The sequence below is a fragment of the Elephas maximus genome, chromosome 16 (genome assembly GCF_024166365.1).
Source record: "Elephas maximus indicus isolate mEleMax1 chromosome 16, mEleMax1 primary haplotype, whole genome shotgun sequence".
NCBI classification, from domain to species: Eukaryota; Metazoa; Chordata; class Mammalia; order Proboscidea; family Elephantidae; genus Elephas; species Elephas maximus.
The window spans coordinates 33,825,757-33,852,383 of NC_064834.1; the positions used below are offsets into that span (position 1 = coordinate 33,825,757).

At 35.5% G+C, this 26,627-nt stretch overlaps 1 protein-coding gene across 1 annotated transcript in view; it reads left to right on the forward strand.

Moving 5' to 3' along the window:
* The window catches only part of PCDH15 (protocadherin related 15), a 999,309-nt gene that overhangs the window by 384,368 nt on the left and 588,314 nt on the right, over positions 1 to 26,627 (forward strand). The window contains exon 5 of the mRNA XM_049855421.1: positions 25,064 to 25,224. Within this exon, the coding sequence (XP_049711378.1) occupies positions 25,064 to 25,224 (161 nt within the window). The remainder of the gene's footprint in view (positions 1 to 25,063; positions 25,225 to 26,627) is intronic.

Below are 26,627 nucleotides of genomic sequence, written 5' to 3' on the forward strand. Positions count from 1 at the left end.
CAACAATTATGTTCCTAAATATAGTAATGGAACCAATCACAGAGTTCCCCTTCAGAAAGTTTTTCTTTTCTCTCTCTTTTTTTTTTTTTTTTTTTGCTTTTTTCTCCCTTTTTCTTCTTTAGCAAAAGCAATTGGAAGCTGGTCGAAGGTAAGAAAAAGAAAGGAGTCCTGAGGCTGATTCTCCTGGATCATTTGTTTTCCTTAGTGATACAAATGAAGAACTATAGTCAGAAATCATCTTTAGAAGTCTTCTTTAATTAGTCGAAATCTAAAAGTATGTATTTTAGGGTCTTTTTAAAACTTCAAACATATATGATATAATCCAAATGCAAAATAAACTTTCATCTACCCCATTACCTGGCTTCAACAATTATCGACATTTTGCTATTTTTTCATCTATATCTCCACACATTCCCCATGTCCCACAGGATGATTTTTCTAGATATCTGAGGTAAAATTACATACATTGAAATGCCCAAATATTAACTATATAATTTTGACAAATATATATACACATGTAATTTCTACCCTAATCAAGATATAAAAAGCAGAAAACCAAACCCATTGCCTTCAAGTCAATTCTGACTCATGGCGACCCTATAGGACAGAGTAGAGCTGCCCCATAGGGTTAATAAGGAGTGGCTGGTGGTTTCAAACTGCCAGTCTCTTGGTTAGCAGCCAAACTCTTAGCCACTGTACCACCAGGGCTCCAATTCAAAATATAGAACATTTAAATTTCCCCAGAGATTCCCAAAGTACCCCTTTGCAGCTGATACCCAACTCGCTTCCCCAGGTGACGCTGATTTGCTTTTTTTGCCTCTAGATTAATTTTGCCTCTTTAAGAATTTCATACTAATGAACCTTAAGCACTTCTTCATGTCTTCATGCAGTTAGCCATTCTGTACCATTACAGAAAAAGTCTACTGACCTCTGTTCTATTCATTTATTGGTTTATTCCTATGCCAATCTATGTTTATGGTAGCTTTTAAAGTAAGATTGTTTAAGTACTCCAGGTTTGATCTTCCTTTTCAAATTTGTTTTTGCTATTCTAGGTCATTTGCATATTTACATACTTTTTGAATCAGTTTATTAATTTCTATGAAAATATTGCTGAGATTACTGTTGAATTTTCATTGCATGTATAAATAAATTTGGAGAAAATAGACACAGTAATGATATTGAATTTCCTAATTCATAAACATGGCACATCTCCCCAGCTGTGTAGGTCTTACTAATTTCTGTCAGCAACATGTTAAAGTTTTTCTGGCCTTTTGTTAAATGTATTTCTAAGTATTATGTGGATTTTGTGCTGTTGTAAATGAGATTTTTATCTATTTTTTTTTCTTACTTATAACTATTTTCTCATCATGTATTTTTTAAAAAAATATTTGCCTTATCTTTTAGACCATGGTAAACTTATTAGTTCTGGAAGCTATTTGGGTGATTCCTTATGATTCTGTACATAAGCAATCATGTTGTCTGTAAATAGGAACGGTTTTACTTCTTCCTGTTTAATCTATATTCGTTTTATTCCTTGCATTACTACACCGGCTAGGATTTCCAGTACCATACTGAATAGAAGTGATAAGATTGAACATCCTTGCCTTCTTCTAGATGTCAGCTGTAGTGTTTTTATATCTTTTTTTTTTTTTTTAAGATGCTCTTTATCAGATGGCTACATCACGTTTTGCTCTGTGGGTGTGATCGAGGAGCCCAGAACATCCTAAAATCTAAGAACAGGAATTAAAAAAGCTGACTCCTAAATGTACTTGACTATTTTGATATGGGAGCCTTAGAGGTGGTTAAGAGCTATGGCTGCTAACCAAAATTTTGGTGGTTTGAATGCAGCTGCTCCTTGGAAACCCTACAGGGCAGTTCTACTCTCTGACTCGACAGCAATGGGTTAATTTGATATGAGATACCTCCACTGAATAGAATATGAAGAAGTGATTAGCTTGGTCTCGAAGTTAGTTACTATAGTGGAATATGACAGCCTCATGCCTATGACTACTACAGGAAACAGAAACTTCATTAAGGTTACACACCTCAGACAGAAGTCATGAATGTCAATTTTTACTTAACAGACATCACACATCTATCACAGTCTGAACTGCCCACCGTGACACCCACATTTCTAGTTGAAAAGGGATTAGCGATCTAGCTAGAATCATCATGTATCCTGAACTTCCAGTTGTTACTGATATATGGGGCTCAGGTTGAACTGAAGCATGTTAATTGCAAGATTTGGTCAACAAATATTTACTGAACACCTACTCTGTGCAAGGTTATTTGAGAGTTCATTTTTAGGAAACACGTTAATGACTAGTCGCATGATTATCTACAATAGTCTTTCACCTAGCATTTGAGTGATGGGTTATGAAATAAATATTTTATCCTATGTATTTATTTAGCCCGTTTCTCCCATATTTTTTCAATGTATGTATAAATTCACTCTTAACTTTGCAACCACTACAACTTTATAACCTTTTTTTTTTTTTTTTGGTCTTATAATTGTGGTGTAAAATACATGACTTTATTGTTCAGGGTCATTTTTTTTCAAATATCACCATATCACCATTTTTTTTTAACGAAATCACCTATAATCTGTTTTAACATGGCAACAGCAGATACAAGATGTTATGTTCTTTTTTAAAAAGCTTGCCTTAACTTTTAAAACATCTTTTTGAATTATAGCTTACATATATACACATGAACAAAATATAAGTATACAGTTCAGTGAATTTTCATGAAGTGTATAGATGTTTGTAAGTACCAGCCAAGTCAGGAATAAACACCGTGCTCATGTCCCATCCAAAATACTGACCTTTTCTGCTTCCACAAAAGTAGCCACTGTCCTGATTTCTACCCTGATAGGTTAGTTTGCTTGTTTTGACCTTTGGACAATGGAATTGTATCGTATGTGTTCTCTCTACCCAGCTTCTTATGCTCAAAAATATGTTTCTGAAATTTATGTATATTGTTGCATGTAACTTTGGATTAATTTTCTTTGCCACATAAAATTTCACTGTGTAATTATGAAAATAAATTTACTCATTCTACTACCGACGTATATTTAAGTTGTCTTCAGTTTGGGACCATATAACAATCCTGCAATGAGCTTGCCTATACATGACTTTTGGTCTATGTATGCATCCATTTAAGTTGGGTGTATACCTGGAAATAAAATGTAGTGTAATTGGTTTTCCCTATATTCAACTTTAGTACACAACGCCAAATAGTTTTTAAGAAGGGTTATACCAATTCACATGCCCATTAGTATAGTAGAAACAGACCACTTGTTCTAATTGCTTACTAATACTTGGTATCATCAGTCTTTTTAATCATAGACTTTCTGAGAGGTGTTTAGTGGCATCTCCTTATACTTTAATTTGCATTTCTGTGATTACATAAGGGGCAGAGTATTTTTTCATATGTTTATTGACCGTGTCCATGTCCTCTTTTGTGACATGTCTGTTCAGGTCTTTTGTAAATTTTTTAATTACATTTGTTTGTTTTAGTTTGTCTTATTCAATCATAGTTTTTTATGTACTATTTTATGGTCATAAGCATGTTGTTAGTTATATGTGTCATCTCTTAACCTGTTTTTTGTTTCATTTTATTTTTTTACTTTTGTGGTGCTGCCGTTTGATAGTATTATCAACTTTTGAGAAGTTCTTAATTTTAATGCAGTGCAATTTATTTAACTTTCCCTTGACTTTGATGTTTTTCATTTTTTATAAAACTTAGGTAAATCTTACTTCTCCGAAGATCTTGAAAATAGCCTACTAAATTTTCGTGTCGAACTATTGTTTTTTTTTTAATCTTTTACATTTATTTTACAGTGTAGCTGGCTGCATTTTGTGCTTTTGTGAGGTAGCAGTCAAGTTGAACTTATTTTAAATATTCATATTCAACTGATTTTGTACGATGAATCAAGAGTATATTGATGAGTGGGTTTCTAGACTCTCTGTTACGTTCCATTCGACTATTTGTCAATCAATGCTCCAATACACTGTCTTAATTACTGTATCTTAGGACACATATCAATATCTAGTATTTCAAACCTCCAGTAATGTTCGTTTTCTTCAAGATTCTATTAGATATACTTGGCACTTTGAATTTTAGTTTAAATTTTAAAATCATATAATGTAGAATTTACGTAAATTTTCAGTTTCAACAAAATTGCTGGGATTTTGAATAAGATTTTATTGAAAGTACAGATGAATTTGAGAGAATTAATATGTTTAAAATAATTTTCTAATTCATTGAATCTACTTTTTAGATTTCTTTAAATTTAGATATTTTATATTTCTTTAATTTCTTCCATTTCTGTTTTATTTATTTATTTACTTATTTATTGGTTTAAAATTATTAAACATCTTCTTTGGATTTATTACTTGGTATTTAATATTTTTTGGTGTTATTGTCAACAGTACCAGTTTTAACATTTTAGTTGCTAAAATAAAATGTTATTTGTGATGAGGCTACATCTACCTTTATTTATGATATACAATTTTTGCTAAAACACTGAAAACGTGCTTGACCTAAAGTGTCTTTTTTTCTGAATCTACATGAATTTCCTTATTTTTCCTTGCCACAAATCCCTCATTTTCCCCAAAAGTTCATATGTTTCTTTGTAGGTGATGTTGAAGTTGTCATTATTCCTTAATGCCTTTAATGCTATGCCACCAACATAGAAAAAAAAAAGAAAAAGCAGGCGAGATAACTATCTAGAGCTAAAGTTGCCCTTAGATAAAGCCAAGACTTTAGCATAGCGGAGAAATCTGCAAAAGCCAAGCGATGCCCCTGTGAACTAAGGGCACGTTAGCATTTTATACCTTCCATTTGCTGTAAATGCGACTAAAACGTATTTAACCTCTTAATTATCAATTGTTTCAGAGATACCTGCTCTGCAATGAAAGTCACTGATTACTTTTCAGCACCAAATTCTTGTTAATGACAGTTCCCTGTGTATAACTGTGCTCCCTTCACCTCAAACTGAATGAACAACACACAGTCTCTATAAAAATAAATGAAGGGATTCAACTCACCCTTATTTGTGTGGAAGATGGTTTCCCATCCCTTTGTTTTGTTTTCATGAATTCTTGCTGATAAACACCTGGAAGCAATCTGAACCCAAAGTCATTTTTTTGTTTGTTTGTTTGTTTTTGTTTTTCTCTAGTCTTTGTCATGTAAATGATGCTTTGATGATGAATAAATGATTTTTGATTAATTTTCCCATTGCAAGAGTAACAAATTATATCAGGCTCCTACTTTAGCCTTATTAAGGGAACTGGAAGAATACATATTATTTAGAAAATTAATTCTGATGCATATTCATTGCCTACTACAATTGCATACTGGCCAAAAAGTTGATTTAATAGCTAAGAATGAGTTATAGAACCATCTTTTATGATGCATATGACATACTCACGTGATGGAACTATATGCATCCTATAATTAATGATGATTAACTTAGAACAATTGATGGTTAATTTATAGTAGAACAATTAGGACTAACAGTGAAAAGCGATCGAAAACGAGAGTGAAGGGGGCTTTGTTCATTTGTTTATTTGTCGAAGAGGAATGTGTTGTTAACCTTCATAATTTTTGTGTTAAGACTCCTTGGTTAAGAGGAAAAAATTATTGTCAAATGAGGGCCCATTTAATCTGTTGGGTTGGATGATTGCTAACTTTACAGTAATTATACTCACATTCTATCTTCTAGATTTACTTGCTGATACTTTAATCAAACGCTTTGTCTTCTATCTTGAAATGTATTAAAAAAAGTAGAAATTTGAGATTTGATGAAAAACAGCTGTATGATTTTTCATGTGACTTTTGCTTCCTGCTGCCTTGGGCTCTCTTCTGAGTCGGAATTGGCTCGCTGCCAACGTGTTTGGCTTTTTTGCCTTAGATTCTGGGATTTGGCAGTTTTGTTCTTACTCCTTTCTGCCTGTTCCTCTAATTTGTTAACTACTGCTTTTTTACTCCTCCAGTTTGAGCCTGGTACAGGCAGGAGAGGTAAAAAGCAAGAAAAGTTGTTACCGTCTAACTGTCCTGGGCTGGCATTGGTGTGCCCTGAGATCATGGCAATGTCTTGATCTAGGTGGTACACTCTCCATCTGGTGATGGACTTTGACTAGTGCTGTGTATACAGCCCAGCATCTTACTGCTCAATCTCCTCAACTTCCCTGAGCCCCTCCTGGTGGTTCTCTTGGCTAGGACCTTTCCTGTTCCTTTTTTAATTTTATTGTGCTTTAGGTGAAAGTTTACAACTCAAGATAATTTCCCATTCAAAAATTTATACAAATATTGTTTTGTGACATTGGATACACATTCCTCATGTGTTTTATAGGCCCGTCTAATCTTTTTTTATGTTTATTTTTATTGTGCTTTAGATGAAGTTTCGCAGAGCAAAGTAGTTTGTCATTAAACAAATGATACATGTTTTGTGACACTGGTTGCCAACCCCGTGACATGTTAACACTCTCCCCTTCTTGTTCTTGGGTTCCCCATTTCCATTCATCCAGCTTTCCTGACACCCCTCATGCCTTCTCATTCTTTGGGCAAGGCCTTTCTTGAGTACTCTTTTGCATGACCCACATCTAATGCCAAAAAATACTTACTGATTTCTGAGTGGAGCGGAGTTACTTCCTAACTAACTGCAGCCTTTTACCCTCTTGCAAAAGGCCCTTCATCTAGTTTGTCACCCTTAAAATTGTGATGTGTATCGGAAGGTCAGCTCAACTAGAATGTACCAAAAGCAAAGAAGTTTCCGGGATAAACTGAATGCTTCAAAGATCAGCGGAGCAAGAGTGGGGGTTTGGGGACTATGGCTTAAGGGGACTTCTAAGTCAATTGGCAAAATAATTCTATTATGAAAACATTCTGCATCCCACTTTGAAATGTGGCGTCTGGGGTCTTAAATGCTAACAAGCGGCCATCTAAGATGCACCAATTGGTCTCAACCCACCTGGATCAAAGGAGAATGAAGAACACCAAGGTCACACGATAACTATGAGCCCAAGAGACAGAAAGGGCCACATGAACCAGAGACCTACATCATCCTGAGACCAGAAGAAGTAGATGGTGCCTGGCCACAACCGATGACTGCCCTGACAGGGAGCACATCAGAGAGCCCCTGAGGGGGCGGGAGAACAGTGGGATGCAGAACCCAAATTCTTATAAAAAGACCAGACTTAATGGTCCGACTGAGACTAGAGGAATCCCTGTGGTCATGGTCCCCAAACCTTCTGTGGGCCCAGGACAGGAACCATTCCCGAAGACAACTCATCAGACAGGGAAGGGACTGGACAATGGGTAGGAGAGAGATGCTGATGAAGGGTGAGCTACTTGTATCAGGTGGACACTTGAGACTGTGTTGGCATCTCCTGTCTGGAGGGGAGATAGGAAGGTAGAGAGGGTTAGAAACTGGCAAAATTGTTAAGAAGGGAGAGACTGGAAGGGCTGACTCATTAGGGGGAGAGTAAGTGGGAGTATGGAGTAAGGTGTATATAAGTTTATATGTGAGAGACTGACTTGATTTGTAAACGTTCACTTAAAGCTCAATAAAAATTATTAAAACAAAACAAAACAAAAAATTGTGATGTGTAAGCCAGACAGACACTAGTTTAAACTTCCAAAAACACATCTTGTCAGATAGACCTCCTTGAAGCTCTTCTCATCAAGGTTATGAAGAAGAGAAAAGAGGCTCATCCTTGTCTTTAACGTTGAGTCACTCCATTGCACATTACCATCCCTCTTCTTTCAAATCCTCAAGTTTCCAACCTTACTTAACCTTTAGGTAAGTGAGGGGCTTAATATCACACATTGATTTTCAGCCACGTCTTTTTCAAGTTGTACAAATCTAATCTGTCATTCGCTTCAGACTGTGAGAATAGATGACACCTCTTGTCTTGGGACTTGCTGGCCTCTAATTAGGCCTTAAGTACTGTCTTCTTATTGTTATTTTACATGTGTTTGGGAAGATATTTGTAAGTATGTGTGTACAATTTTATTTTAAAGACAATGCTTTCCTTCTAAAAGGGAATTTCTGAGAAAATCAGAAAGGAAAAAAATGTGCATGGCAATACAATTCTCAGCCTAAAATAAATCACTAGCATTTTTTTTTTAGAGCAACCGTGCCTTTTTTACTTGGTAGAGAAGAGTTTGAACACAATATTTATTGAACACAACATAATCCATTGAAATAATTTTTAATTTTAAGCTTTGTAAGCATAAAAGTAAAGGCTGTCCATTTAGTTTGTTGGTAGCTATTATAATTCTGTTCTATGCTTATGCTTATTCATATACAACACTGTTCCTGATTTTCCGTGTATCTGTATTGAGACTTAGATTTATGGAACCATGTTTTCATATATTATACAAATTTTGTTTTATATAACTTCATAAGGATAATATAAATCATTTAAAAACTTGTTTTCTTTAATAGTGTTTCTTTGTTGAAGTCTCATTAAAAACTAAAAAAAAAAATATAGTAAACATTCTTTTTTTTGGAAAAGCATTAAAAAAATTAAGCTTGATTACTTTCTATACATGAAATCAGGTTAAATAACTGTCAAACTGAGTGCCTCTAAGAATTAGTATTACATGGGAACAAGTCCAACACTCAAATAATCAAAAACATCACAATTTAACTCCTGCCTGAGTTAAGACTTAAAAATTATTTCTAGTAGACAACGAATAACATTTTTCATTAATAACAAAAATCTCTTATTTGTGGCCAAATAGGATATAAAACAAAATTTATATAATGTAACTTGACTCAGCTAAGTATCTTAAATACAAGGAGCTAGGGAATATTGTGCTGATCACCATGGAGACTGCCTCTATCTTTGGAAGACTGAGGGGAATTTGTGCATTGACTCAAAGAGATTACCTTAATTTTGAAAGAAGATCCTTGCAATAATAAGGAAAACCTCTTCCTTACATTACAAAAGATCTTAGGGGCTATCTTCAGATTATTTTAATTTAAAGAACTTCAGCATGTGTAGAGTATCTAAAACAACGCTACCAATACAAAAGTCGTTGTGATAACTTTTACACCTTTTTAAGTTCCTGGTTTAACATATATAATTTTGTAGAGACATATATTTGCATCTTATTTTATTTATGTGATCATTTTGCTATTTTTATAGAAATAGATTCCAAAATAGAATCCCAATTCCAAACCAAGTTTTGACTAATGACCCTTCTAGATTCAACTTTTCATTGTGATTCAGAAGCAATTATTGAGGAATGCAAAGACACAGACAATATTGAGGAATAAAACTATTTTAAAATACACAAGGAAAATAATGAAGCAAAAGGAAAAAATCCATAAGTTTGCTACCTGCCGCCTTTATTTGTCTAGACATTTTACACTATGGAAATAATATTTGATAAGGTTTTTTTTTTTTTTTTAAGAACATATTGAAATAGTTCTTTGGATTTTTAAATTGTCTTTTATTTAAAATCTTATTTTGAACTTCCGTACACCTTCAATATACAAGTTGAAGTATTCCTTGATGTTTATGTTTTATTAGGCTATATCTATGTTTGACATGAAAAAAAAAAAATTCAAGATATTTCCTTGCTTTTTCGTGCTTTGTATTACTACATTAACTTCCAGAATTTAAAATGTGTTTTTTTCTTTCCATATTTCACCTCAGCTTGTAAAAGGGAAGACGATTTTAAGAATTATAATTAAAGTGCATCAAAAAGGATTAGTGTGGAAAATGGAATGAAATGTGACCCCAGAGTCAATGCTGTTGCTCTCTCAGCAGGAAAATACTTAATAGGTACCAGTTCACTAATAACCTTTTTTAAATGACTTTCCTCTATCACAGTTTTAGATAATTTGCCTACAATCATGTGCTGAGCACTTATACTTTTCAAAGCATTATATATGCTTATGGGACCTAATCAACAGATGGTAAGATACAGTCTAAATTCATTAGTAGTATTCATTCATATATTATTAAAAAATTAAAAAAACATTGTAAAACAGTATGTTTTGTATAACCACATTTCTGTATAAATAAGTACATATATATTTACGTATACACACACATGCACACACACAAGGAAGAAGTATATTCACCAAAAATTTAAGAACAGTTCTTTTTCCTTTTATTTATGTAGACCTTTTTTTTCTAAGAAGTCTGCCGTATGATGTACAGTAGTAAGATAATAAAAAATGGATGTAATTCATGTAATTTACGACATTAATTCTCTGTCTCAACACCTGACATAAAGGTTTCTATATAGGTTAAAAATTAAAGCAAAATTATTATATATATATACACACACACATATGTATACATACATACATGCATATACATATACACATACATATATTTAAGATTCTTTATCATCTCTCCATTTGTAATTATTGTATGCTGCTGCCATGGCCAGACTTAGATTGTATCTAGGCCTCATACCTTGTACCTTTAAAACCCGGAGTTATCTTAGCTCCATAGTTTCAGTGTGATGACAACAGAGTTTGCCAACAGCTTGCATGTACTGAGGCTGATTTTCCACAGATTTTAGAGACTGAAACAGGTTGCAGAGTACTTGAATCAAAATTCAAATGGAAATGAGCCACGAGAACTTAAACGATTCATTGAAATGGTCTGAGAATTTAAAAATTGTATTAAGAGTTTTAATCACATATTGATGATAAAAAGTTACGATGCACTTTCCTTAACTGTACTCTGGCTGGATTAGAAGCTTTCTCGTTTTGCACAGAGCGAAAATTTTGATAGGCATCTCGTTATATTTTATATGGGCACAGGAACAAGAGAAATGTCTTATGTGCTATGGGTCATCATTTTTCATATTAAAAAAGTCAATTTTGGAGGTATCTGAGATTACAGAACTGGAGAAGAGTAACGTTTTTGTAAAACCATTAAGTTCACAAGAAAAAAAGACATTTTCCTCTTGCTGATGTATTCTTTGCAAAATAAGATAAAGTTTCTGCCTGGGCAAAACATTTAAGGTAACAGTGGGGTTATCGACATATCCATGAATAGTCGCTATTATTTTAAGGAAGTGATAACTCTATTCATGTCTTTTCATGTCCTTCTCAGTCACATTGCTGCTTGTGCTAACAATTCACAATAGTTCTTTGTTTTGAAAAAGAAGTTTTGTTTTCGTCATTTGCCAAGAACATTCATATATTCTGTCTCTCACTTTCTCTTTCCATATGTGTGTGTCTGTGTGTGTTTGTGTATGTGAATACGTGCATGTATCTGTGTGTTAGCTGTGCCATTGTATTCTGATAATGTGTTATATTTAAAGTATATCTTTATATTCCGATACAGTTTTAAGGTTTGGTTAATCCTGAGTAATTTACTACCATTGACATTAAGTTTTACGTTATTGGAAAAGTTTCTTAGCTTGAAGGTAAAGGACAGGATGTGTGAGAATGAATCTGTATAAAAAAAGGCCACAGGTTCCAGATTTCTATTGATGAGCTCTGAGATTGCAATGGAAGCAATGGTGTTCATCAATGTCTCAAATATTAAGAAAATCCAGAGAAGACAGAGGTATGAAAAATAGGTAGAATTTAAGGGTAATAAATTATCATTGAATAACCACAAAGCAACGACAGAGAAATACTCACTGTGTACAATTAATTCCTAACCTCTGTTACATGGTCCTCTAGTCCGTGGTTATATTGAAATTATTGTTCAAGCAAGATATACTTGGCCTAAGCGTAAGGAATATGAATTGTGTATAATGTGAACAGCCTTGAGTAGCACCTTTTATGTAATACTTTGTTTTCCTTGTGTTTCTCCTAATATAAAGCTAATAAAGAAATGGCACTATAGCTTAGTATACACTTACTCATCTTGATTTTTTTTCCTCTATCAAATTGCTAATGGACATATAGCATTATATTAATGAAACTTCAATTAAATTTATTTGAACACACACATAGTCAGCCCCTCTCTTAATGTAGATTACAAAAAGAGGCATTTTGTAATTATTTCATAAATATTTCAAAATGTTTCCTTGGGCGCATATAAATACCAGTATGCTTACATTAAAATAGGATTCTGATATAAGGGTACAGAAGTATCAAATTGAACATTCCAGCCCCAGAAACAAAAGGAATTATAGTCTCATACACTTTGAAAATTTTCTCTCTCCAACTCTCATCTCTAGTACTCGATGCTAGTATATCTCTTCTACTACATACTGCTGAGCGTACTAGCTTTTGTTTCTTTTACTCTAGGACAAGTTTCCTAAAAAGGAGGAAACCTGAGTTTATAACTAAGCTGCAGCCACACAAAGAAAGTAATCCTCCTCTCTGGGTCTTAAGTTTACAATTTTAGGACAAAGCTTCCAGATGCCCAGATGAGCCTATGGATATTGTATCATTCTTTATAAAATTATAGTTGTTCCTGAACAACTACAGAGACATGGGGAAGAAGTGTTACTTGCTGGTGAATTTATCCTATTGTTAAATTCTACATTCCAAACAGAAAAAAGATCTTTTTGTGTATGTAAATATGTTTCCAATAACACATGTGAGTGGATATGTGTTCATGTTTGTTTTTCTCATACCTAGAGATGTTAAGTTTTCCTGTTCATACTTGGTTCTCTCTTCGTTAAACACACACACACACACAAACACATCTTCTGATATAAATGCACAAGAATTTCTCTTTATTCTTAACATAAAAGTGAGACCATTGGATCACAGAGAGATGATGAGCTTTAGTAACTGTTTCTTGGTGCAAATAGAGCTCAGAGTGGGAGGATATCTCAAACAGTGACCACTGGACAGATAAAAGATACATCTTGTTATATTAGGTACTGATTTTTAGGGAAAATGAAATACTAAGATAATTTTGACACATAACAACATTTGAGAAGCTCTTTTCATTGTTTTATACTTATTATGATATTGCTTTTTGAAAAGGCTAATTATATATCTAGTGTCACAGCTACTGGAACAACAGCAACAAAACAAGAGGAAACATTGCATATGCCCAGTATTCATGTAAGGAGCCCTGATGATGCTGTGGTTAAAGCCAATGACTGCTAATTGAAAGGTTGGTGGTTTGAAGCCACCGGTGGCTCCACTGGAGAAAGATGTGGCAGTCTGCTTCTGTAGAGATTTACTGCCTTGGAAACCCTATGGGGTCGCTATAGTCAGGATCGATTTGGTGGTAGTGGGTTTGGCTTTTTTTTTTTTTTTTGGTAATATTCGTGTATTTATACCATACTTGTTCTGCACAGTCTTTAAATGTATAAAGTATTATACAATAACATAAATGAAAACTGAGGGCAAAGGAAAAAATAGAGATGAGGATAATGTAAAATAAGACCTGAAGCTAAAATTGCACATATGATAACATATTTTTCCATTAGTTATCACATAGGTTTCTAAATCTAAGCCTTCTCATAGTAAAGAGAGATATTTTCATCCACAAAGTTCAAAATGTCTGTAAGTTTAAAAAAAAAATCCATACTCACGAAAGGTACAATTATTCATGGATCATACAGGAATTTCTTCAGGAGTTTTCCCTAGGAGGACAAAAAAAAAAAAGCACAATTCATTGCTGGATGGGGCAGAACAATGTAAGTAGGTTACATATGACATGTTAGATCATTAAATAGTTAAAGAAAACTTCTTTGAGAAAGTGACATTGGAGTACAAAACAGAAGGTGGCAAAGGAGGAAGCCTTTCAGTCTGGGGGCGGGGGGAGAAAGTTCCAGGCAGAGGACAAAATGCGAGGCTGTTAAGTTGGAATTGTGCTTGGTGTGTTGGAGGAATAGTATGCAGGATAATGGTTAAGGAGAACCAGATTGTAGTGGGTATTTTAGAAAAATTAAAAAGTTTTGGCTTTTTGTTCTGAAGGCAACTGTGAACCAGTAGAGAATTTTGAGCTGACTTATATTTTAGAAGGTTAACTTTAGCTGTTGTGCTGAAAATGTACTGAAGTAGGGCAAGGTCAAAAACAGGGGGAGAATATATTATTGCAATAATCTAGGCCAGAGATGATATTTACATGGACCGAGATGCTAACAGTAAAGATAGTTAAAAAAAAAAATCAAATTCTGAATATGTTCTCTAAATAATAGGAATTGTAGAGCAAAGGTTGAGTCAACAATGACTCAACATAATTTTTTCTGAACAATTGGAAAAATGAACTTTTCTTAACTAAGATGAGAAAAAAACAATGCATAGGTTTGGGAGTATATGAAGAGACCCATAGCTCATTTTTATTAGATCTCAATTTTATTTGCTTATTAGTTATATAAGTAGAGATAAGAAACAGGCAGTTAGGATATGTATTTTCAGCCTAGGAAAGAGATTTGATCTGGAGATCTAAATCTGAGAGTCATAAGTCAGAGTAGAAATAGAAACGAATGAGACTATTGGAAAGGAAGACCAGTTGCCATTGATTCAGTTCCAACTAATGGTGACACCTATGTGTTGGAGTAGAATTATGCGCCACAGGGATTTTAATGGCTGATTTTTTAAAAAAAAGGAAATCACTAGTGCTTTGCAGTTCTCCTCTGTCATATAGGGTCGCTATGAGTTGGAATCGACTTGACGGCACTGGGGTTTGGGTTCTTCCAAGGCACCTCTGGATGGAGTCAAACTTCTAACAATTTTGGTTTGCAGCCAATCTTGTTAACTATTTGCACTACCCAAGGGACTCTGGAAAGGAAGATTAAAAAAAAAAAAAATCACAGAAACAAAGATAAATAAGCAAGGAAGACAAAGAGGGAGCAAAGAGGTAGAAGAAAAGCCAAAAGAGTATGGTGTCCTGAAAGATAAGTGAAGAAAAGTCTATAGATGACAAAGTCATTAACTGTGTGAAATGTTTCTGATAGATCAAGGAAATTGACGATTGAAAACTCACTATTGAATTTAACAACACGAAAGTCATTAGATATTTTAGAGAAACATATCCAGTCAGATGAAAACCTGACTAGATATGTTCAGAAGAATGTGAGGAGACATAATTGTCATGGATTGAATTGTGTTCCTCAAAAACATGTGTCAACTTGACTAAGCCATGGTTCCCAGTATTGCATGATTGTCCATCATTTTGTCATCTGATGTGATTTTTCTTATGTGTTGTAAATCTTACCTCTATGATGTTAATAAGACAGGATTAAAGACAGTTATTTTAATGAGGCAGGACTCAATTGTGTCTTAAGCCAATCTCTTTTGAGATAAAAAAAAAAAAAATCGAGCAGGGAGACATGGGAACCTCATAACACCAAGAAAGCAGCGCCAGCAGCAGAGAGCACCCTTTGGACACAAGGTTCTTCTGCTGAGGAGCTCCTAGCCCAGGGGAAGATTGATGACAAGGACCTTCCTCAGAACTGACACAGAGAGAAAGTCTTCCCCTGGAACTGATGCCCTGAATTTGGACTTCTAGCCTACTAGACTGTGAGAGAATAAACTTCTATTTGTTGAAGCCACCCGCTTGTGGTATTTCTATTATGGCAGCACTAGATAAGTAAGATAGTATTGAAGGACAAAATATAAGTAATTTTTTTTTTCTTTGAAAGGAAGGAGAGAATTGAGGTGGGACTTAAAGAAAAAGTGACACTAGAAGCCAGTTCTTTTAAGATGGATGATATAGCAGCAAGTTTGTAAACTGATATAATTCAGAAAAGAGAGAAAGCTGGTGATAAAGAAGGAAGACATGATGAAATGAATAAAATTTTTGCAGCAAAATGTCCTGTCTCCCTAGTTTATTTCTTATAAAGAGTGATGAAATAACATTGGGTAGTCAGTATAAAATCCTACAATGACTGGTACAATTTTGACATATAATGACTTATTCTGTTTTAAATATGCTTTTTATTTTTCATCAGCTTTGGAAGGAAAAGACCTTTCCCAAGTCACACAGAAGTTGTATAAATTTTTTAGAGCTTAGAGAAGGAATTTTCTGAGGTGGAGTATATCCCATATGTGGCCATCCATCCAAAGCAGACCATAGTTAACGTATTCCTCAGGAGGGTGAGACTACAGATTTATGAGCCCAGTGCACTATTCTGGAAATCTAACTAACAGTCAGCCATAGGAAGATCCTCAATGGCATTCACAGGAGAATGAGAGGACTGTTTTAGCAAAACCAAACCCAAACCCATCGCTGTCGCATCAATTCCGACCCATAGTGACCCTAGGGAAACCCTGGTGGCATAGTGGTTAAGTCCTACGGCTGCTAACCAAAAGGTCGGCAGTTTGAAACTGCCAGGCACTCCTTGGAAACTCTATGGGGCAGTTCTACTCTGTCCTATAGGGTCGCTATGAGTTGGAACCGACTGGAGGGCAATGGGTTTGGTTTTTTGGGTTTTAGTGACCTTAGAGGACAGATTAGAACTGCCGAATAGGGTTTCCAAGGAGTGTCCGGTGGATTTCAATTGCTGACCTTCTGTTCAGCAGCTTTATCACTTAACCACTGCACCACCAGTCTGCTTTGGTGGTAGCCTGTAAATTCTCTCCTAATTATTTAAAACAAGATAGAAACACAGGTAGAATATTGCATATTCTTATTTTTTAAAAAATGAGATATTTTATATTTATGGCATGTTAGAGGGACATGTAGGATTTAATAATGTTACTGGTGCTGTCAATAGAATCAAGGTTCATAACTTTTTATTGCTCATAGTAGAATCTCGCTCCTTATAGAAACTAATAAATCTGTTTTCTTAAGCTAGGTTTTCAAGTGTGTTTGCAATTCTGACAGTAGAAATAGAGAGAGAAGAAAACAAAATACCTATAATACAATGCAAATTAAATAAGTGAGAAATAATTTTATACAGACGTGCTCCTCTTCAGGGGTCACTGTCTGCTTCCAGAGGAAACTATAATTAAATTTTATCAAATGCCTAACCTTTATTATGCCTAATCTATATGGCCCTTGCTGTTCTAAACCAATCACTCAAGTTTTACTTCACAAATTTCTCTTCATTTCCACCTGGACTTATGTTCCATAATTCACTGTTCTTAGATTCTCTCAACAACGCTTATTCGGAAAACTGCCTGATATGAGGTGTATCAATGTGCAGACACAGTCTGTTCACTGTTCACATCCAATCTCTACCTGTCTAGTGCTGAATGTATTACGTTAGAAAGTTCTTGAGTCCTCTGGCTTGATTGACATGAATTTCACCAATGGGCAAAATCAAGAGAAGACGAGGAAAGGGAAGAGAGTGAAATTTGAGTATGTAATGTCTTGGCTTTTCCCTGTAGACTTTCCCCAAACTGTCTGCCTTCTGCTCTAAATGCACCTGTTGTTATGCGAATTGTTCTTTCTGGATTATGGTAACTTCTCCCTCGTCGGAGCCCTGGTGGCACAGTGGTTAAGTTAACCAAAAGGTCAGCAGTTCGAATCCACCAGCTGCTCCTTGGAAACCCTAGGGGGCAGTTCTACTCTGTCCTGTGGGGTAGCTATGAGTTGGAATTGACAGCAACGGGTTTGGGTTTTTTTTTTTTCTCCCTTCTTTTTTCTTTTTTTTTTAACTACACGACATTATTCCTTGGAATTTTCCTGCTCCCTGCCCAAACTTTTGTTAATTGTTGCTTTATCAAACCTTCATCAAACTAGCCTAATTTATGGGTGCCATCATCTGCCTGCTGATAAACCAATTAATATCCAAACCAAACCCGTTAACGTCCAGTCAGCTCCATCTAATCACGACCCTATGGGACAGAGTAGAACTGGCCATAGGGTTTCCGGTTGTAATCTTTTTGGAAGCAGTCAGCCACTTCTTTGTCTCACGGAGCGACTGGTGGGTTTGAGCTGCCGACCTTTCGATTAGCAGCCAAGCACACTTAACCACTGCGCCACCGGGGCTCCTTACCGAGTAATATAGTAATTGGCAAATGAAGTGGCCTCAATCAGAGACTCAAACTGATGTCTGGGATTAGATTGTTTATATATTTGAGGAGTCAAGGATAATTTAAATTTATAGGGATGGGGGAATGCAAACGGAATATGGCTAATCCATGGCAAGCAGTGGAATCGCAATTACTGAAGTTTGCACCTGTAGTAGCTTGGGATTAAGTGCAGGTATAAGGTATTGGGAGATCAAGTGGCTGAAGCATTTAGTCACTATGGCAACAGTAATAATTATGATTACATTTGGTTTCTTCCAACAACCCTTGAAAATATACAAGGGGAAAAAATGAAATTAAGAGTTATGAAATACAATAAGAATACACATGGCAAATGAGAAGTTCTCTGTGGCAATTTTGAAAGAGTGTCACATCTTTTTAGATGCAGGGCATATGTTATGGAGGACTAGCCCACGGTCTAAATATAACAGTTGCAGAGATGCAAAGCCACTTGAAATCTCAACTCTTCCAGGTCTCTTAAGCCAGGAAAATGATGTGGAATGGGAAAAAAAGAAACCCTTAGTCAATGAGATGGGAAGATGGATGAAACTGAGAATGTTAAATCCCTAAATTCATAAACCTCAATGCCCAGTGAAGGTAGACCTTCTTCCTCTAGCTCTCAGGTAATCAGCCTAACAGCCCTACTGTGACTGCTCCTGCATGGTTTCCTCAGAAGTTAATAAGAACACATGTCAGTACCTACCTCTACCATCTCTCATTGCTTCTAGACTAGGAAAAGGTAGCTCCCAACACAAACAGAAACATAAGATCCAATCCAAAATGGGAGCCCTGGTAGTACAGTGGTTAAGCGGTTCGCTGCAACCCAAAAGGTTGGCTTTTCAAACCCATCAGCAGCTCTGTGGTAGAAAGATGTGGCAGTCTGCTTCTGAAAAGATTTATAGCCTTAGAAACTCTATGAGGTAGTTCTACTCTATCCTATAGGATTGCTATGAGTCAGAATCGACTTGAGGGCAATGGGTTGGGTTTTGGGGTTTATTTATGTACAGAACTTTAATTATTCTTCATAATAATCCATATTTCTGATTACAGGAATCTATGTAATTTCCGTAAGATAACACAGTTAGTTAGGAAGTGGTCAGGATTTTGAATATAGTCTTTTGGTTTTCATCCCATATTGGTTATCTATTGCCACATAACAATATTAACAGGAGCTTAGTTGCTTAAAACAACATGCATGTATTACTTCACAGTTTCTGTGGGTCAGGAGTACAGGTACAGCATAACTGGGTCTTCTGTTTAGAGTCTCTCAAGGCTGCAGTCAAAGTATTGGTGTGGGCTACAGTCTCACATGAGGCTTGACTAAGGAGGAATCTGTTTCTAAGCTTACCAGGTTGTTGGCAAAATTCTGTTCCTTGTGGTGGTAGGACTGAAGTCTTCAATGTCTTTCTGGCTGTTAACTGGAGGCAAGCACTATGCTTTTAGCACTTGTAAGTTTTGTTGATTATTGTTGACTTACAGGGTATCATTTTTTATCTTTAGCAAGCCTTACATATCATTAATATATTCCCAACATTCAAACACAGGCCAACTGATATTTTCTTTATCCAGTAGTTACATACTCTGAGCAAAAAAACACAGACATGACAAGTTTTTTTTGCTCTATAAGAGTTTGACAAGTAGTTGTCCAGATGCAATATGTATATTAAGTTTAGCTGAGATATACAGTTTATAAAATTGTAATCCAAGAAGTATAAAAATCAAAGAAGGAGAATTTGAATATGAGAAGAGCCTTGCTTTAGCGCGATAAACTTATAATCTGAATTTTATTCAATAACAATGTCTTAGCTAGCTAGTGCTGCTGTAACAGAAATACCACAAGTAGGTGGCTTTAACAAACAGAGATTTATTTTCTCAGTTTAGGAGGCTAGTAATCCGAATTCAGGGTGCTGGCTTTAGGGGAAATCTTTCTCTCTCTGTCAGTTCTGGAGGAATCTTCATGTAGTTTGTCATTTCTCTCCCCCATCCCTACTCTTTCCCTTGTTCAATCTCTTCTATTTCTCAAAAGAGATTGACTCAGACATATCCTATACTAATCATGTCTCCTTAACATAGCAAAGATAGCCCATTCCCAAATGGAATTATAACCATAGGCATAGAGGTTAGGATTTATAACACATATTTTTGGGGGACATAATTCAGTCCATAACAAACAACTATATAATAGCCATGCTAACTGTTCAACTGAAAATCTGACTTTTTCAAAATTTATTTTAATAAAATAATATACTTTTAGGAGCTATTTTTGTCTTTATTGCTAGGAGAGGAAAGAAGTGGAAAGCCATGGATGCTTCTGGCTATATGATGTTGCTAAATATTCTTCTAGTTGGCTTAAACTGGAGAAAAAAATGTTGGAGAGTTTTTACGCAATACATATTGGTTACACGACTTTGAAGTATTAACTGCTTTTTTTTTTTATATATATATAGCAGACAAGTGGTGGGTTATAAGCATAGAGTGTTTTTTGTTTTGTTTTTTTGATGTTTGGGTTGAACCCAAACAGTCAATTACTCTGCATATCCATGCAGAATTTACTCACTTAGCTTCATTGTATTAGTTTAATTAGAAAGGCAATGGAAGACTGTCTTTCTAGTGGAAGTGACCCCCCAACTACCACCTTCACAGTATTTTTAGAGAATGATCTATTTATGTTATAACTCCCTATTTAAACAAGCAAATACATTTTTCAGAAAGCACATTAAATGTCCAATTACTATTTATTCTATATAATAAGTATATATATTTATTATTTATAATAAGTATAAAAAATATATGTATAAATGCGCTCCCTTTCTAAATAGAAAAACATTAACAACAATGACGCTATCCATAAAAAAAACATTTACTAAGTCTTTTTTGTATGCCAGGGACTGAGATCAGAATTTCAAGAGTGTTACCTCCTTCAGTCATCATCACAGCCCAACAGGCTCTTCCTTGGTGTAAATTACCTCATATACAACTAGCAAGTAGGGAAATGAAGTTGATGTAATGAGGAAGTTGTATTGATTCGTAAGTCATTTTCCATTATATACATATATATATGCAAATTTATAAATAATCTGGACTTTTTTTTTTTTTTACAATTAGAAAGTGTTAACTATATAAGATCTTAAGAAAAAAGCTGAAAATCTACTGAAGTACCTTTGTCTAGTACCAGTGTGGTCTGCATTAGTGGCTCCATGAATGCCTGTGGTTAAGGAACACCTTGATAATCCCTCTGGCGGAGCTCTAAGTACACATGAAGGAGCTGGAAAGATGGTCTCTGAATTAAAGCAATAGATTAATGAAAAAGGCTAAATTTTGAATCAGGCTTTCAATTTTGATAAAAATGGTCTCTATGACAAGCAATGACCCACAATACAGAGGAAGAAGCACAGACCTAAATATTTAAATCTTTTGAAGATTGACTGACTAAAAACGCTTGGTGAAAAGATTAATATATTCAACTGTGACAATATTTTATTGTGATTGTGGTTGTTTTGGTTTTTATTAGTGCTCTACAAACAAGAACATGAGTTTTATTTGTTAAATTCAGGAGCAAATACAGAATGTTACTGCAGAAATGCCTGTTTTATTGTAGTACTGGCTTTATAAAGAAGATGAAAATTGAGGGTCAGTGAGGTTAAGCCATTTATTCATTTTTCACACAGATGGTAAGTGGTGGATCCAGTATTGAATTCTAGATCTGTCAAATCCAGGGCCTCTTCTCTTCTACATAAGCATCAAACGAAGTTTACTTTTTCCTGATTGCCACCCATCTTTATTATGGTGAAAGGAAATTTTCTTATATGGAGAATCCCATCTTTGGGTACCACATATTCTGTAAGTTCCTTCAGGGTCAACACCTGTTGAAGAATTGACCCTTTTTATTATCATGAAATACATCTCTTTACTCCTGATAATATTCCTTGTTTTTGTCTACTTTCTCTGATATCAGTAGAGCTATTCAGCTTTTTCATTAGGGTTGAATAGTACATATTATTCTATCCTTTTTAATTTTAGCCTATCTGTCTTTATATTTTGAAACCCTGGTGGCGTAGTAGTTAAGAGCTATGGGTGCTAACCAAAAGGTCAGCAGTTCTAATCCAGCAGGGTCTCCTTGGAAACTGTGGTGCAGTTCTACTCTGTCCTATAGGGTCGCTATGAGTTGGAATCGACTGAGTGGCAATGCGTTTTTTTTTTTTTTTTTTTTGGCCATTATATTTAAAATGGAGTCAAGAATGAAAGGGGCTAAGGAAAAGGTTTTTACTGGAGGGAGGGAAAGCTTTCAAAGCGAGAAGAGGCACAGAACCAGATTTTCCAAATATGACCACGGTATTCTGCTGGTGAGCTGCTTGCCAGCATTGTTGCAGAACCACCAGCTGTCCAGGTCCGGAAATGTTAGGGCCTGTAGAAGATGTAGTCCCCATTGCTGTGATGGAGTAGTGAAAGAGCTCCTAGCTCAGTGCTAACCTCAGCTTGGGTATCCACTCTTCTCTTAGAGATGGAGGGGACAGGTGGGGGGCAATATCCAGGCATGCCAGAGTGAAAAGGTAGGTTAATTTTTTTTTTTTTATTATTGCTCCTTGTATCCTGTCAGCATTAGCTGTGCTCTTGTCCCTCTGTCTTTCAAACGTTTGATCTAAAGTAACACATTGTATCATATTCTTGAGAAATTTTTGCTATGTGTATGTAGTATTCTGATGAAAGAATAGCTAAGCTCTTCCTTTTTCCTTTTTTCAGCACACTAGCACTAGAAATACTTATTGCTGAGTTTCAACCATGGAAGAACACAACAATAATCTGAGAGCAAGAAAAATATTTAGTCCTCTCCATGAAATTAAAAAAAAAAAAAAAAAATTAAATGAAAAATAATTCCAGATACAATGTTTTTATTCTATGAGTTAAACAGTGGTTAATATAACTATTACAACTTGCTCTGGTTATAGCCGAGTTGCATTATAAGTGAGAACTAAATGCCTTCTTACCTGAATGTGCCTGCTTGGTGTATATGGATATTATAAGAATGCTTGCTGTTACTACTGTTAGGTGCTGTTGAGTCAAGGAATACACATTAATGTTAGTTTACGTACCTATTGTATGTTTCTTAATTTTTTCTGAATCAGAAAATAGAATCACATTTAATTTCTTAATTACATCTTGAAATACAGGCCAAACAATTTTCCAAAGGTCAAATGTGTGAAGTTTTTGCAAAGAAGTACATACGCGGGCCTTGAAAATATTCTTATGTTGCTAGTATATGAAAAGCGGTATGGTGAGCTGCGGCTGCTTACCAAAATGTCAGCAGTTCAAATCCACCAGCCACTTCTTGGAAGCCCTATAGGGCAGTTCTACTCTGTCCTATACGGTCACTATGAGTCAAATGCACTCAATGGCGACAGGTTTGGGGTTTTTTTGTTTAGTATATTAAAAAAAAAAAAAAAAACTAGTTCCAGTATATAAAAAGTAGAAGAAAATACCCACCAGTTAGATAAGTATGTATGTGTGTGTATAAACATTTAGATTTGTTATTATAAAAGAGTGATTCTTTTCAACATTTCTTAGGCAGATAAAACCCATTAATAACAATATGATAAGGAAATCTTATAGACCATTATTATTATTACTAATTTGGTTTAAAAATCTTCTAAAAAAGCTCTCCCCTTACTTATTATGCATTGGTATAACTTTCAGGTTATACCAATGCCTTAAGAAAATGCAGCTGATAAATTTTGCATCATATTTTTTCAAACCAGATTTCCATTTATGGGTTATGTATATATTCCTGTATTGTAAACTGAGGCAATAAGTTCTCTATATATTTGCCACTTACTCTAGTGTATTTAGTAGGGCACATTTTTATTTACATGGCCACAGCTCTTCTGTATGCCATAAGTTTAATAAAATAGATCAGTTGAAAATGATTCCTGTAAGTACAGTGCATTATTGTTTGACAAAAGGATCGTTGTGGGGTGAGGGGAGGAGATTTGAGTTGCATCAGCTCTGAATAAGGAAGACCGAAGAAGAGTTTGACACCTTTGAATTGTGGTGTTGGCGAAGAATATTGAATATACCATGGACTGCCAAAAGAATGAACAAATCTGTCTTGGAGGAAGTGTGGTAGAAAGCTCGTTAGAGGCAAGGATGGTGAGACTGCATCTTACATACTTTGGACGTTGTCAGGAGGGATCGGCCCTGGAGAAGGACATCATGCTTGGCAGAGTACAGGGTCAGCGGAAAAGAGGAAGACCCTCAATGAAGTAGATTGACACAGTGGCCGCAACAATGAGCTCAAGCATAACAACGATTGTAAGGATGGCGCAGGACCGGGCAATGTTTAGTTCTGTTGTGCATAGAGTCGCTATGAGTCAGAACTGACTCGAGGGCACCTAACAACAACAAGTGCTGTTTGCATCAACTTGTAAAATGCATGGGATCTTTAACAGGGTAGGAAAGATTAGAGACATACTCTCTTTGCAACTCTTTTTCAACAAATGTCTGCAATTCAGCTTGCTGAAAAAATAATACAAAAAGAGTCATGGAAATGCTACATTGGAATGTGTGCTGTTCTAGTCAAGTTCTGGAGAAATGTTTTAAAGAAGAATGGCTCCTCTTGTGTGCCTGCACACTAGTTTTGTCTTTCACACTAAGCTTTACGTTTTATGGATCTGCTTTAAGATAAAAGAAGAAAAGAAAAGAAAAAAGCAGCTCTTACCCTTGGAGACACCACTACTTCTTTATCTCTTCCATTTTCTTCCTCCCTATTTCGGGCATATCTCTTTTCATATCAGGAGTCTTACTTAGTGAATTGAAGCACCAGGCTCTGTTACTACAGGCATTTCCTTTTGTTCATGGTAAAATTCAGTGATAACTCCTGTGAGAAGTGATGGTCAGAGAGAGAAACAGATTCATGTTGTTAAAGGAAAACAAGAAATAGATGATGAAACTCACCAAGGCTTTGAATTGCTGCCTCCCAACTTCCTTTCCCAAAAATACAATTTATAAGTAACCATGAAAGTATTTTTGCCTTTTTGACAAAGGACATTATCTCATACTAGATATAAAATCAAATATTTTCTGTCTTAAAATAAATTTTGTTAGCCAGTTGGTGTTTGAGCACGTGACCTTTGAGAAAAAGTGCATACGAGTACAATGTGTTTTCAAATAACTGTCTTTGGTTTGCAGGTACGATTATAGTGGACAACATGCTGATCAAAGGAACTGCTGGAGGACCAAATCCCACCATAGAACTGTCTTTAAAGGACAACGTGGATTACTGGGTGTTGTTGGATCCTGTTAAGCAAATGCTTTTCCTGAACAGCACAGGCAGAGTCCTGGATAGAGATGTTAGTAATTTTTCTTTTCTTTACCTCTTTGTTACAACTTCATTATAATTTAATTATCTGCATGGGTTTGTTGATTGGGCATAAAATTGCCTTTATATAATTTGAGTTTATTTCTGTCTACATCAACAAAAGGAAAAAACACAACTTCTTGTTAACTCCTTGGAAAAAGAATGAGAGAGAAACAGAATATCTGTGTCTGGAAAAACATTATATACCCCTTCGAGCATACTGGAAGTTGTTAGATTTCCCAACAAGGAGAAAATACAGTACTTAGAAAAAGGAGCCCTGATCTTTGAAAAAAGTGTAATCCTAGCCATAATCCATGTCTCTCCAACAATAGCAAAGTGTAAAAGTGCCACTTAGGTGTTGACTTCAAGACAAAAAGTTTGTGAGTGAAGTAACAGGTGGGTACACTGATAAACAGAAAGTGTTGGCTTATCACTTCATCCCCAAGTGTTAATATCCTCTTTAAAACAGAGTGTGGAGTAGATGATCTTTTAAGCAGTTTTATTTCTGTTTTTCAGAGTCTTTAAGAACTGTGTGGTGAGGAAGACAGTACATACTACTACCTCACCAGGATGTTCTGTTTTTTATTACTTGGGGAAGCCCATAATTCAGCAAAGTAGTGGTAGATGTTAAATGTGGGTAGCAGTGGAGAATAGGTATGGTAGGATTGAGTTCAACATAGGCTCCTCCCCACCAAAATGAATTACGTTGATCCTACTCCCATCCCACCAATGACTCCTCACTACTTCTTTTCATCAGGACACCATTCTTCACGTACCACAGTTCACACCTTAGTCTGGGTGTCTGAAAAGGTAAAAAATGGACTGACGATATTTCAGAAGAGAAGGCTTGGCTTTGTGAAAGTAATATTACAACCTGTCTGGTTGCAAGCTTCCACCAACCTGCATTACTCACAGGACCTTTTCTTTTTTTTTACTTTTTTATTCTGCTTTAAGTGAAAGTTTACAAATCAAGTCAGTCTGTCATACAAAAATTTATATATACCTTGCTATGTACTCCTAGTTGTTCTCCCCGTAATGAGACAGCACACTCCTTCTCTACCCTCTATTCCCCGTGTCCATTCAGCCAGCTTCTGTCCCCCTCTGCCTTCTCACCTCTCCTCCAAACAGAAGCTGGCCACATAGTCTCATGTGTTTACTTGAGCCAAGAAGCTCACTCCTCACCAGTATCATTTTCCAGTCCAATTCTTGTTTGAAGAGTTGGATTTGGGAATGGTTCCAGTCTTGGGCTAACAGAAAGTCTGGAGACCATGACCTCTGGGGTCCTTCTAGTCTCAGCCAGACCATTATGTCTGGTCTTTTTATGAGAATTTGAGGTCTGCATCCCACTGCTCTCTTGCTCCCTCAGGGGTTCTTTGTTGTGTTCCTTGTCAGGGC